At 41.4% G+C, this 14192-nt stretch overlaps 1 protein-coding gene across 5 annotated transcripts in view; it reads left to right on the top strand.

The window, feature by feature from the left end:
• The window catches only part of AASS (aminoadipate-semialdehyde synthase), a 34028-nt gene extending 20379 nt beyond the window's left edge, over positions 1–13649 (top strand). For 3 of the 5 annotated variants that reach the window (XM_082310836.1, XM_082310835.1, XM_082310839.1), the window contains 9 exons: positions 405–515; positions 1625–1733; positions 2167–2307; positions 4218–4385; positions 6616–6711; positions 8650–8765; positions 8946–9034; positions 9361–9537; positions 11129–13649. In XM_082310836.1, the coding sequence (XP_082166962.1) occupies positions 405–515; positions 1625–1733; positions 2167–2307; positions 4218–4385; positions 6616–6711; positions 8650–8765; positions 8946–9034; positions 9361–9537; positions 11129–11247 (1126 nt within the window). In that variant the 3' untranslated portion in view covers positions 11248–13649. Of the gene's footprint in view, positions 1–404; positions 516–1624; positions 1734–2166; positions 2308–4217; positions 4386–5602; positions 5691–6615; positions 6712–8649; positions 8766–8945; positions 9035–9360; positions 9538–11128 lie in introns of those variants that run through there. The other 2 variants (XM_082310837.1, XM_082310838.1) reach the window with 2 other exon arrangements.
• Positions 13650–14192: the final 543 nt, after the last annotated feature.

The raw sequence follows: 14192 nt of genomic DNA, 5'->3' as shown, positions 1-14192 counted from the left end.
CTTTTCACAAAGTACTTCAGCAAGATCATTGTAATGCAAGCTTTCTCAAGGATGGTTTTACAGTTTTGCATCTTCTAAACCTCTAGCGTGCCTGTTTAGAAGGTGGCCTTGAAAAGAGGCCAGTGGTTTGTTTTATACAAAGAGAAGTGTGACAGAAGATGCTGTCTAAAGAATGACTCCCCTGTTGTCCTGTGCCCTGTTCTGAGTGCATACAACAATGCTCTTCTGGTAGGGTAGCATTTCACTTATGGAGATACGAAACTGCTCAGGGCAAGGCAGGTATGGCTGTTGCATTTACTTGAGCTCTTTTGTAGGCATACAAAAAACATTTGTGAGTGTCTTTCCAGTGACAGCATAAGTAACTGTTTGAATTTTGATGTTGCATAATTCTCCTTCATTTGTAGTTTGCTGCCTTATTCAGCACATCCTTTGGTTGCTAAGAAATGTATTGACAACAAAGTGAACTTGGTAACAGCCAGCTACTTAACACCAGCTATGAAAGAACTCCAGGAGAGGTAGGTATGAGAGTAGCATCTTCCTGGTGTTGCTTCCTTCTTTAGCGCATTATCTGAATATTTTGCAGTCTGTTACACCTGCAACGCTTGTTGTGAATTACTGTTTTCTGCATTCTTTCTCCTTCCCTTTCTATATTGGAGGTCTAAGCACCTTTCTTCAAAGTTGTGTGTGAAGGCTGTGGCAGAGCAGAGAAACGAGTGCATACCCCAATCTGGTCAGACTAGTGCACTAAACACTGGAATGTACTTTTTCTGCATGCCCCATCTTACTCCATGTTAATGTGCCTTCCCCTCTCCCTTCAAATCTGTTAGGATGTTTTAGCTGGGCTGATATTCAAGCTGAGCAGCTGGGCTGTCCTCTTCTGCCAGTGACAGAAAGCTTGTTTGTAATCCTTCGCATTCCCCTAATAAGAATTCATTCTTGGCTTATTCTGTCGACAGTAATATCCTCCTTTGTGCCACCTTCTTTTGGACAGGCCCAGTATATTAGTCTCAAATTGGTGGGCCTCTTCTTCCTTTCTTGCTGTGATGCCAAGAGGTCATATCATGTCCTCAAAAAAAAAAAAAAGCCCCAACAAACCCCTCACTTCTCATTTGTCTAAACACAAAGTGATTTTGAAAATAAAATAAATCACCTCAGGTTGTGGTGATAAGTGAGCTGCTCTGGATCCGTAGGCAACTGTTAAAAAAAGAAAACCCAAATGCTTGTAATTTGGGAAAGTTGGCCTTTCAACCTCTCTTCCTCCACAGGAGCTGTTTAGGGCAATTATGACTAGCTCTGTGCTGTCTTCTGCATTACCATCTTCCTGCAATATAGCACTGTCCAGGAGAACATGGGATATGGAGTAGGTAGTAGGAATTTCTTTTTCCACCAGCCCCTAGATGTTGCAGCAAAGTAAGAGAAACCAAAGCTAGAATGACTCTTAGACGATTGTCACTGTTCAGGTTTTAACATCTGCTTCTGTTTTTTTCCACAAGCTGCAGACAGAGCCCAGAATTTACTGTGTTGGGGAAAGTTCACTTTCGAAGGCCTTTATTGGACAGATTTCCTGAATAAAAGGCCAGTAACAGTGAATATTCTGACAGCTCTGCATTTCTGTTCTTTTTAGCGTAGAAGCTGCTGGTATTACAGTTATCAGTGAAATGGGTTTGGATCCTGGGCTTGACCATATGTTGGCGATGGAATGTATTGACAAGGCAAAAGAAGTTGGTGCTACGGTAAGGTTGGCAGGTAGTACGTAGTTCTGCCAAGATTTGTTTAGTAAAGTTGTTCCTTTAACACCACCTAGTGTTTGGGCATATCACTGATGTGTAATGGGACTCTGGACACCTTACTTTTTCTGATGCTTGGAATTTGGTACCAACTAATCCAGTTGGTGAGACCATCAACTAGGATGGCTTTGCCCCAGTGTATGTTTTGGTTTCCTCTCCTTTATGGACAGTGCCTGCAGTGTGACAGCTTGACACTGTTGCTCAGTGAAATTCTTTTGGTTTCCCCTGTCCACTGCAGATCTTCTGATCTGGCCCGTTTGGGGGATAACGTCAACCGAAAGTTGAAGAACTAATGGGGATTTTGCAGGGTAGCTCTGTACTGTTTGCATCCTGGTCTGTCTTCTCTTCATTGTTTCTTTCCTGTGGATAAATCTGACAGGTTGTGTCCTACACCTCTTTCTGCGGTGGCCTACCAGCTCCAGAGCACTCTGACAATCCTCTGAGATACAAGTTCAGCTGGAGCCCACAAGGAGTGTTGCTGAACACAGTTCAGTCTGCTACGTATTTGAAAAACGGAGAGGTGAAGTAATCCTAACATGTCCATTTAAAGCCAGACAAAGAAGGTGGTATTGGGCTAAGGAGGGAATTGGGATTTGTAAGGTGCTGTGTTCACTTTCAAGCCAGTGACAGTCAGTTGCCTAAGCAAGTTGCATACATCACTTAATCCTATGTTTGGAGCGTGATGATGCCTGGCTGCTGCCAGCTTAATTCTTACTTCCTATATGGAAGCTGATTGCAAAGAAGGAGCGTGTTCTAATGACTAAAGCACTGGATTGAGGTTGGTGTTCTGCTTTCAGCTTCCATCCCTGTTGTGTGTTGCTTTTGCCACTTAATTGCCCTGTCTTTGGCTCTGTGAAACAAATGTGAGAGTGCATCTTTCTACTTGCTTTTCTGTCTAGTCATGTTGGTAAACCAAACAGCTTCATTCTGTACTTGCGCAGTGTATAGCAGAACTCTTGACTTCTTTTGGTGCAATCTGTAATGCCAATAACCCACTGAGTGGTTTTTGTGAAAGTGTACAGTGCTTTCTGATGTGTTTTATATAAGCTGTTTTGCTGTTTGTGCTGGAGTCATTAGAGTAAACTTAACCTAGCAAATGTCACTGCATCTGTTTTATGGAAAGATCGTAACTGATTTGTGCAAAGCTATTGCAAGCCATTATCACATTTCTGCTTTCCAGTCCTATCTGTCTGATCCCTCCCACTTGCTCAGAGTAGTTACTGAGCAGGGGCTCTTCAAATGTCAAGGAGACTGCCTCGTATAGCCACTGTAAAGTTTAGCTAATTATCTACGCTTTTTGATCTGCAAAACTGAGAAATCTTTTGAGATGTTTTATCATGACATTTTGGTGCTCTAGTGTTCTCACTGCAGTAAGAAAGGAGAAATTCAGGGATTGTACATGGGATCATTATTTAAAAAGCAACAACACATAGTTATAAGTTTCAGATAAAAGGGTCTCTCGGAGAATGTGAAAATGTTTCTTATTTATTTCTGACCTGGTTCACCCGTTGCTGGGAAAAATTAGATCATGCATATGAATGATTCATTATGAGAGCACTATGTGAGCTTGTCAGTAAATTGTGCAATTTTTCCTCCTTGCCACTAAATCCTTAGCTGTCTTTGACTGTTGTGCAGGATTCTTCCACACTAGTGTCTTGCCTGACAAGCACAGTAAGATCTTTTGGCATTGCTGCATACTTTATTGCTTTAGTCCTTCTTCTAGAAGGAAACCTTGCCCCTTTGCTCAGAAGTCACAAAATGAGTTTGTATTGATGCTGCATAGCGGATCTGTGCATCAGCTGCTTGAAGGAAGCAGGGTTCAAGGCTTTGGTTGGGAGTGATAATAGAACTAGTCAACCTTATTTTGTTTTCCTTCAATGGTGCATTCTCTTTGTGCTTTGTAGCTGCAAGTAAAGATACACATGGGCAACAATTTCGTATCAGTGTGATATCACCTGATTTATTTTAATCTTAAAAAAAAAAGGAAACAAAACCCCATCCTTCTCTTTACATTTGCCTTCTCCTCCCCCATAAAAAAAAGAGAATTAAAAAATTGATCAAAAAGCAGGGAGCCAGTGGGCAGAATCTCCCTTCACACTGGTGTAGTTTGAGGAGGTGCTCCAAAATTACACTAATGTAAGTGAAATGGGAACCTGCCACTTCAAGTGCAGCAGGAATGACCAGTGTGTGTGAGAAGGATGCGGCTTGTTTTAGCCCTTGGATTAGTAATGGCTGACAGAGTGCAGGCTCCTCCGTCACAGGATGTGCTTAAATGGCTTGTGCAACTGCTTTATTTAGATTGGGCCTTCGTTTGCACCAGAAACACGAAGCGTATTGTTCCTATTTTGAGCATACTTCATCTCTTCTGTTGTAAAATAAATTAAATAACACTGCACCGAAATAATATTGTTATTCTTTCACAAAATTTAGATTATCAATATTCCAGCTGGAGGAGCATTACTTGATTCTGTTACTCCGATGGATTTTTTCCCAGGATTAAATCTTGAAGGTTTTCCTAACAGAGACAGTACAAAATATGCTGAGCCGTATGGTATTCAGACAGCTCACACTTTGTTGAGAGGCACCTTAAGATACAAAGTAAGTTGTTGTTGTTGTTATTAATTATTGTTTTCCTCAAGAGATGAATGTTGTAATTTCAAGAGAACTGCGTATTTAAAAGTCAGCCTTTCATAGCTCCGTACTTGCTGTTTATGAGCTCTCCACTATCCCAGCTGAGAGATAACTGAAAGCACTTCTCTCATTTTTTGATGTAGCTTTACATGGTTTATTTAACAGGTGTTTGTTGCAAACCAGCAAAATAGTTTTACTTGTTTTAGGCAGCTGGTCAGTTGGCTTGCATAGTCTGTGTTTCTTTTTTTCTCTGGCTCTGTATTTGGTGCCAGATCAATAGAAGATTTTTAAAAAACTAAATAAATCTGACAGGTTTTTGTGATGTGTGTTGCTGTTTTGTATTTTTCAGAATTGATCTATTCTCTTAAAGTTGATAAAAATTTGAACTTACAGTTTGTTGCTTATATTCCTATGAAAAACGTAATGTAAAAATCTTACAGAAAATTATGGTTTTCCATCAAACTGAGAAAGTTTTTCATTAAGTAACTGGAAATCTTGAATTTAAGCAGCTTTAACATTTTGGTCAGTTAAGTAAAATGTTAAGAGATAAATGTGTTTTTCCTTCTAACTGATAGACTCTTTTTCCTTTCATTTGTTAGGTGCACAAAGCAGAATCAAAACATAGTGTTTTTTTATTTCAGATTTCTTTTTTATTATTTTGTTGGTCAATATACATTAAGAAGGAATAAAGCTAAAACTATATTGAAGGTTTAAAAGAGCTTTTATGGATGTTGTGATATGTCTATTGAGTTAAGGTTTATGTCAAGGTTTAAGTTATTGCTGTTTTGTACACGGCTTGAGGAATGTGTACGTCCTTTCCCTCTTAATTCCTCTGTTGCAATACAACAGGATTTTTTCTTTATTTTTGGGAGGGAGGCTTGCTTAGCAAAAGAAGATGGAAGGCCAGTGTCGGGGAATAAGAGTCACAAATCGCAATAGCTCTCTTTTTGTCAGTCTAGATCTCTTATTCAGAAGCTAAAAATATGTGGAAGGCATCTATCTCGTCATGAAGTCTTAATATGACAGTATCTACTCTTCCATTTGGTGCCTGGTAAAATTTTCTTTTTTTGTATAAGTGTTAGCACAAGGAAAAGCAAAAATGTCAGGGTGACATGAAGAGATGTTATCAGTGTGCTGCAAGAATGTTTCTGTGGTTATTCCTGTTTTCTTAACCCCCAAAACAGGTCGATCACTTTGGGTTGGTGTGACGTTGGTAGGGTTGCGTGGAAGAGCTTGCCATGCCTCTACCTGTGTAATACCTACATGCCAGAACATGGTGCTGAGCAGGGCAGAAGTTAATGGTGGCCCTTTGCATGTGCTGCTGTGTTGCAGAGCAGAAAGCAATCCGTTCAGCGCAGAGGCTAACATCTCCTCAGAGTGCCTTTTATAGATTACGTTCAGAACGCTACTGGAGTCAGTTTAAAAAGAGGTATCACAGAGGGATCTCACTGCAGGGCCATCTGAGCTGATAACCTAGTGCTGGCGGAGGTGGCACCTAATTATAATTAGCCCTCTTTCAGGGTGCTTTACATCCACCATTCTGCTTTTTTACAGTGTTTCTAGTCACTTGCATGGAAGTGTTTTCAGGTATCCAGCAGCTGTGTGGGAGTATTAACAGGACGCAAACAAAAATAAGCAGAAACTAGTTGAGACTTCTTCTATCATTCAGCCATGGCAGTTCCTTTTAAATACCATTCCACGGCTGTCTTGGTTGTCTCTCTGATATTCCTGAAGGAAAGATGCAAACACACAGGATTCTTACCTTTAAAATCTGTTTATCTGATGTCCATACAATCACGCTGGTGTAAAACTGGGGCTCTCTGTATTCAGTAGTTTGTTTATGGACCAGCTGGCTGATACAACCCCATCTGTAATGACGTGCTGGAGTCTGAACTAGTGCTGGCTGGCTCAGCCCTTCGATCTCGTGAACCAATGCTACCTGCCGTGGAAGTATTGATGGCAGAATAAGTCATTAAGAGGGAATTGAAAAAGTAGGGGGAGGGATGGAGAGGGGCTGGGGAAGATATTGCTCTGTAGCAGTAACCCCACTGGCATCGTGTTATTGTGGCTGTCTTCCCGTGGGAATAATGCTTAACACTACCATGGTTGTGTCCACCACTACATTCAAACCAAGGAGAAATACTCACCTCAGTTTCAAGTGATTATTATTTTTAACCATGTTATTCTTTTATTTCAGGGATACTCCAAAGTGATGGGAGGCTTTGTAAAACTAGGGTTAATTAACCCAGATCCTTACCCTTTGCTAAGCTCAACCACGCCACGTCTAACCTGGGTGAGTTACTCTGATTGCCTTCTTTCCTCTGTTTTATTAATCTTTTTCTTATTGCTAGGCTTGGGTGTGCTTAGCAATGGGAATCTTGTATTGCATCCTGGTCTCCTCTGCTTTTTGTTCCTGGAAATTAGGAAGATTTTCTTCAGCAGGAGTGTTATCCAGTGCTGGAACAGGTTCCTCAGAGAGACTCTGGAGTCTGTGACGCTGGAGGCTTTCAGGACTCAGCTAGACAAAGCCACTGCTGACTTGAGTGCTGGTGGTACTCCTGCTTCAAGTAGGGCATTGGGCTAGATGACCCTCAGAGGTCCTGTGCAATATTTATGAATTGTCTTAAATTTTCTGGTAGTCAGAATCCAGCCCTCAGTGCTGTGAGTTTGCAGTGTCCGTATTGGTACTGGCCCATGATCTTCAGTGTAAAAGTATTTTTTAGGGCATCAAGAAGTAAGAGATCATGCCTAAATGGGTATATTAAAATCTGTTTTTCTGTTAAAACTCTGTACAAGCTTTTTTTTTTTTTTTTGACTGCTGTTATGCTGCTTTTCTGTCTTGCTTACTAATGCCTCACTTCATCTTAATCTCGGCCAAGGTATGACTCCTGTGATGTGCTGATGTTACATTTGACAATCAAAGTTTTGGTTGTCTCTGTGGGCAAAACAGGGATTTCATATTTCGGTATGGTGTAAAGAAAGAGAGCTGAATTGACAAACAGCTTATTACTTGTCAGGTCTGTTTGTCTGTCTTGTGAGAATTTTTTTCTTCCATTTTGCAAACCCCTGAGAGTGTAACTTTGTTTATTACTCAGATGAACAAAATTCAGATCTGTCTCCTGTTTCGTTCCTTGTGCTTTTATCAGCATTAATCTGGAAGAAGACACCAGGCTTATGCTGTGTCATGGTCTGAGGAGAGCACAGTATTTTTCTGATGATGCCATTGTTTCAAGTTAAGAATGTCTTGAGTGTTCTCAAAACCAAGAAAGCACAAGGTGAAGAGGCCCAGTCTTGCGTGTCTCTGACTAACATACAGCACTGCTCATCTTCCCAAACTCCAGGAGTTTTTGGGCTGCCGTATGGGAATTACTTCTATTTTTTTGATACTATTTTTGTCCACTTTCAGTTTTAGGGCTGATATTTTCAAGTTTTCTTTGCAAAGATGGCTAGAATTTCCAGTCCTTCTAGTCTCAATGAATAAGTATGCAGCGTCAAGTAATCTGTAAAAATGACTATGAACTCATTAGTCTCACTGCAAACCTTTTCCTAGCAATGTTGTTACATCTTAGTACTTTCCCTTTATCTGCTGTGCCTGGGAAGCAGGGGAGATAGGCTAACCTGAGCTTCTAAACAGACTCTGCAGTTCTTGCTTGCTTCATATGTTGTTCATAGCTCTGTTTATTATCTGTCTTGCTGTGAATGAAGCAAGCAATAATTAGCATCTAGATAGCACAAAATGGCTTTCAGACACACACAAAAATCTTCAGAAAGCTTTTTGGTAATATTCCCAGGACTGCCAGAGCCTCGTTTGTCTGTTTCCTTCCTTTTGAAAGGGACATTCTCCATTTCTGGACCAGCTGAAAGATATCCTTACGTTCCTGACTCTCTGGCTGTCTCCAGGTGGCTTCTCTTTCACCCTAACATCCTCCCAGTGTTCCTTGTTTATGCAGATTTCTATGTTCTTTCTTCACTGCCAGAGGAAGGGATAGGACTAAAAAGCAGCTGAGTGGTGGGGTACAAAGTATTTTAGGAAAAGATGGCACCTATTCTCACTTGTTGCGATTAAAAGTCTCAAACTATCTCACTTTCCTTGTACACATAACCCGTCTTCTCAGAAGTCCTGGATATTGACTGAGCTTAGTGGAGCAGTAGGCTCTCGAAACCTTGAGTGAAAAGGAGTGGGAACAGATGTCAGGCCTTCAGGAACTTTTTTTCTTTTCTTTTAATACAGAAAGAGCTCATGTGCAAACTGGTTGGAATTAAGTCACCTGCTGAGTACCACGTTCTTAAAGAAGCTGTACTTAGCAAACTGGAAAAGGACAAAAGTCAGCTGGAGGCAGTGGAATGGTAAAATGTTCCAGTGATTTTTAAATTAAAAAAAAAAAAAAAAAAAAAAGTTTGCAATTCTACTCATTTTGGTCCATGCTGAGACTGTTAAACTGGTATGCTGAACAAGCTGGAAATTACAAAACTGAGACTAAGCTGTTGATAGGCAATGATGTAAGCCTGTCTCATTTCTTCTGCCAGGCTAGGTTTATTGGGAGATGAACTAGTTCCAGCAGCAGATTCCATTGTGGGGGCTCTTGCAAAGCACATGGAGTTGAAGTTGCCCTTTGGTATGTGAGAAATTCTTCTTTTTCATGGCTTTGAGCAGAACAAGTAAATAATCTCTTATCAGCCTTAATTAGATTAGTTTGTTCATCTTCATTAAAAAAACCTTCATGTTAGTTTTTTTTTAATGTCTTGTGATGTTCTCTGCTCCCTCAATTTATCCTTTTCATTCCCTGTTAAATTTTTGTTTTCGTCTTAGTATTCTGTCCTCCCTAATAGTCCCTATCTTAAGTCGCTTCCCTGATATACATGCTGTGTATGCATAGTGCCTTGCCTCATCTTCGTATGATTGAAACAGAAGTAATGAATAGTTTGTATGCTTTTCTCATAGGCACTGGAGAGAGAGATATGATTGTTATGAGAAATGAAATAGGTCTCAGGCATCCTTCTGGTCATTTGGAAAACAAATTTATTGATCTGGTTGTCTATGGTGATAACAAAGGATATTCTGCGATGGCTAAAACAGTAGGATACCCCACGGCTATTGCTGCTAAGATGGTTCTAGATGGTAAGTGACTGTTCAGGCTTCAGCAACAGTATTTCATCACTCTGGATCTTCCTGCCTGTAGAAAGCAGATGTGTAGTGTTTCTGAAGTGTATATACATGTTTGTGTTTGTTTGTTTGTTTGTTTGTTTGTTTTTTAATTTAATCAAACTTTTCCGGTTGTCTTTACAGGAATTTTTAATCTGCATGTTTGGATGTTTCAGTGACTCAATTTCTTAATGTGTAGAGATTTTTAGTAATTTAATCTTAAATGTTTCACTGGTGTAGAGGGGACCTTTGGTATGGTAAATTACAATTGATTGTGCCACAGTGAAGCAGGCTAAAATATACCTGTGCTGAACAAACTAGTGACCTCCACTGTTGCTTTCTGCATTGATCAAATTTGAGGCCTGGGGCTTATTACCTGATCATGTTGTGTGTGCATATATAAACAGGCAGACTCTGCCTAGTCATCACCATGTTTAAGGAAACAGTGTGATTTCCCCTTGCTTCCTCTTAATCTTTAGAACTTCATTCTTCTCCTGGTAAACTGAAATGAGCAAAAACTTTGGGGTTGGGTTTTTTTTTTTTGGTCTTTTTTGTAATTTAAAAAAACAAAAAAACAAACTTTTGCAGTTTAGGTGCTTTTCACTTAAGCAGAGTTTCACAGCTCTATGAATTAAATTCAAGCTGTGTATGCTACTATTTCAAACTTTTTTCCCTTGTTCTTTAATACAGTACTGCTGTGTGAGAACATAATGCCAAGGTGGATAAATCTGCATATATCTATGTGTAAAAATATAAACATTAAAATTTATATAATCGCAAATGGATATTCTTACTTGTGGTGGCTGGCTGGTTGGCAGATGCCCCAGATGCCCGCCCAGCTGCTCTCTCCCCCTCCTCAGCAGGACAGGGGGAGAAAATGAGATGAAAAAGCTCATGGGTTGAGATAAAGACAGGGAGATCACCCACCAGTTATTTTCACAGGCAAAACAGACTCACCTTGAGGAAAAATAATTTATCGCCAATTAAAAATAAGTTTGGATAGTGAGAAACACAGAAAAAACACCACCTTCGCCCCCACCTCTTTCTCCCAGGCTCAACTTCACTCCTCCGTTCCTGACCCCTCAGCCGAGGGCGCAGGGGGATGGGGAATGGGGGGCTGTGGTCAGTCCAGAACAGCTCCTCTCTGCTGCTCCTTCTTCCTCACGCTTTTCCCCTGGTCCACCATGGTCTCTGCATGGTCTGCAGGGGAGTCTCTGCTCCCTCCGGCATTTGGACCACCTCATCCCCACCTGTTTCTCTCACCTTGGTGTCACAGGGCTGTTTCTCACACTTTTTTCCTCGCTCCTCACTGCCGTGCAGTGTTTTGCCCTTTCTTAAGTCTGTTTTCCCTGGGGCACTGCCATCTTGGCCAAGGGGCTCAGCCGTGCCCTGCCCTGGGTCGGTTGGAGCCGGCTGGAACCGGCTGTGTCCGGCACGGGGCAGCCCCGGCCTCTCCTCACCGAGGCCGCCCTGCGGCCCCGCTGCCAGAGCTTTGCCGTGTAAACCCAGTACAGCACTTAACTCTTTTTTTTTTTCCCTCCCCCCCCCCCCCCGGCCTTTATCTCAGGTGAAATAGATGCCAAAGGTATGGTTATACCATTGACAAAGAATGTTTACGGACCAATACTCGCACGTGTTCAGGCAGAAGGCATTGTGTACAGTACTCACAGCGTTATCAAACAGTAACTGGAAGCCGTGGATTGAATCGGGTTTTGGCTTTGTTTGGTTCCCCCCCGCCACCGCCTTTGAGAATCACAATTTGGACCAGCTAAAGGCAGCACCTGCCGCGTCGCACACAAACGATGCCTTCTGTAAAACCGGTCTCCTGACTTTGACGTAGAAACTGTAGAAACCCAGATGCATGAATTGTGGTATTTTCCTCTTAAAACTGTTACGCTTTAATGTACATGTTTCAACATCAATCAGATCTTTCCTTATATCTTTCCTAAAATATCTCGGGAGAGTTTTGTGTTTTTTTGATCAACAGAGTTTATCTTCTAACTGTATAGGGTTATTATTGAGACAAATTTATGCTGAAGAAAAATCTATTAGTGGATTCTTCTGTGGTGGAGAAGTCTGGTTAATGAATTCCATTGATTAAGCTTGATTGTTCCTGTGGTAAAAATAATTTATCAGGATAACAGAGATGAAAGTGATACTTCAATTTTAAGTCGTCTTGTCCCTTTTAACAGTATTTGTCAATGTTTTCACAATAACAGTATGCAAAAAATAGTTTAGCAATTCTGCACTACTAGCAAATAAGGTCCTGTAAATCTTGAAAATGTTCAGTTGTTAAATATTTGAAATCTAGATCTTAACATTTTTGCAATCCCTCTCCTATGAATGTAAACCTAAATTAATTGGAGGAGGGAGGAAGTTAACCTTGCCTTTTCCCGTCACAGAGTGGAAGCTGGTTGCGATATGTTGCAATACCTGCTGTTACGTGTTGCCTTGTGCTGTGAGGAGAGCACATTAGCATTTAGCTCTGCAGCTAGGAAGGGCGTTCTGAAATACAACACAGTTAATGTGCTTAGAAGCCGCTCCAAATGACATGTTTACTCTTTCCACTTACACCGTGTGCCTCGTCCAGGTTAAGTACTGTTACAAAGGGAATAGACTGTGTAGTATAAGCAGCTTTGAAATGCAGTAGGCTTAGAGGTTTAAATCACTGCTTTTTGAATTAGCTTATGTCCTTTTGCTATCATGCTTTTGAAGCGTTCATTTGGGAGCCCGTCCATACTGCTCGGTACAGTGCCACTTTAGACTGATGAGAGTTTGCCAGCGTACCAGCTCATTTGATGCTAAGTGCTGTGCTGCACAGGCGTGCCGGCCCGGCTCTAGGGCAGTTTAGCTGCATCAGCCCAGAATTGAACTTTAGCCTGAGTGCAGCTTCTCTCTGGCAAAGCAGCAGTTGCTTCCTTTCAGTTCAGGGCTGCTTCTGTGGCTTTTGCTCAGGGATTTCTACACCACCTTGCAATGCAAGCATGGCTTAGACTTCACCAGTTAGGCCTGCGAGATGCAATGCTGTGGGCAGATACCATTTGCACTGGTACCTGTGCAACTGTCTGGATCTCCCCTTTTCTAAAGCTGAATACTGATGCTGGAAGCTGTCTGCTTTCAGCTTTGCTCACAAGCGCACTTTGCTGATAAACGCACAGCCTTTTACCTCCTGAGAAGCACAGTGCTATTATCACGGTCCCGAGGGGCTGGAATTCCAGGTGTTGCTCTGCCCGGTAGGAAAAGCAGCCATAAAAATAGCTAAAGTTTTGATCTCCAAGTCTTGTTACTCAGGATTTGGATTTTCTTTGTGCACATGTAATGAAGAAGCAACTGCAACAAAGAGGAGGGTGAAAGGAGCCAAAGGGAGAAGGAAGAATGAAGGGCAGAGTATTATTGTCAAAAAGAGGAGGGTTTTTTATACTGATCCACTGAATGCTTTTGTACTGTCAAATTTGGATTCTGTTACAGTGCCATGCACGTTCTGAGTATTGGATGAAATCCTGGCTTTGCTTCCCGCTGACCTTACAGGCTGCTGGTCTGTTGGATGGTTGGTGCCTGCAGCTGGGGTGAGGACGGAGCCTGCAGTGAGTGATCTGCTCTCTGCTGCCTCCTCCTTCCCCCGGTAGATTAAAGGCCTAGCACTAAGGATTAAAATTAGACTTGTATCTACTGGTCCCTTCCAATCCAGCGCTGGGTGAGACTAGGATTTCACTCCAGAATTCTCTGTTCCCTCCTTTACCCACAAATACACAACCGTGGAGTTGTGATTCTGTACATATACATGCACCTTGCTTGCTTTTCTGCCTAGGAAATGCAGTATGCAAAGAAATTTGGAATGTTTAAAAAGTATGTAATATCTTTGGAGCACAAAAAGAATGAGCACTACAGAGTGTTTTCTTCAAGAAACACTGCTACTATTTTTGAAACATCTTGTATCATCAGAATATATTTCTGTTTCCCAGTGCAATGCTGCTTTTTGTTTTCTAAGTTTAGGCTTAAATGAATGTATTGCTCAGCTTTTGTATGAAGATTAGACTTCTCAGTTCTCTTTGCATATTATTGGAGAGATAATTGTATCTTATACACAAGATTGCTTGAAAAAATAAATCTGAAAACCTGTGTTTCATTGTCATGTCATCTGTACAGTCTAATGAGATGTATAGGAATGGGATTGGGTTTTTTACATAGATGGTTATATTGAAGGGGTGTCTAGATGTGGGCTTCTCTATGTACATGAAATACCTTTCCATACTTCTTGCTAGACTCCCAAGAGAAGACTCTTCAAGGATTGTTTAAGCATCCACATCTAACACCCATATATATAATTATGTACGTATATATCTGTACCTCGACATCACCTTCAGCTATAATCTTGAGAGATGCAATTTTTCTAGCACATGTTTTGTGCTTGGGCACAAGGACAACTACTTAAGTGGAAAGCTACAGAACAGTACATGTGTAATGTCTCCCTGTACCCCGGGAAGAAAGGAAAGCTTGGTGTCTCCCTGCCTTGCTCGGCTGAATGCGTTCGGTTTCTGCTATCGCTGCCTGGGCCGAAAGGCTCTTAAGCTGTTTGTTCACATCAGGCTCCAAGGAACAGATTGTTTGTCACTCTGTCTCTCTTATTTTTT

The sequence above is a fragment of the Platalea leucorodia genome (assembly GCF_965183815.1).
Source record: "Platalea leucorodia genome assembly, chromosome: 4".
Lineage (NCBI taxonomy): Eukaryota > Metazoa > Chordata > Aves > Pelecaniformes > Threskiornithidae > Platalea > Platalea leucorodia.
This window is presented reverse-complemented; position numbering and strand designations above follow the sequence as displayed.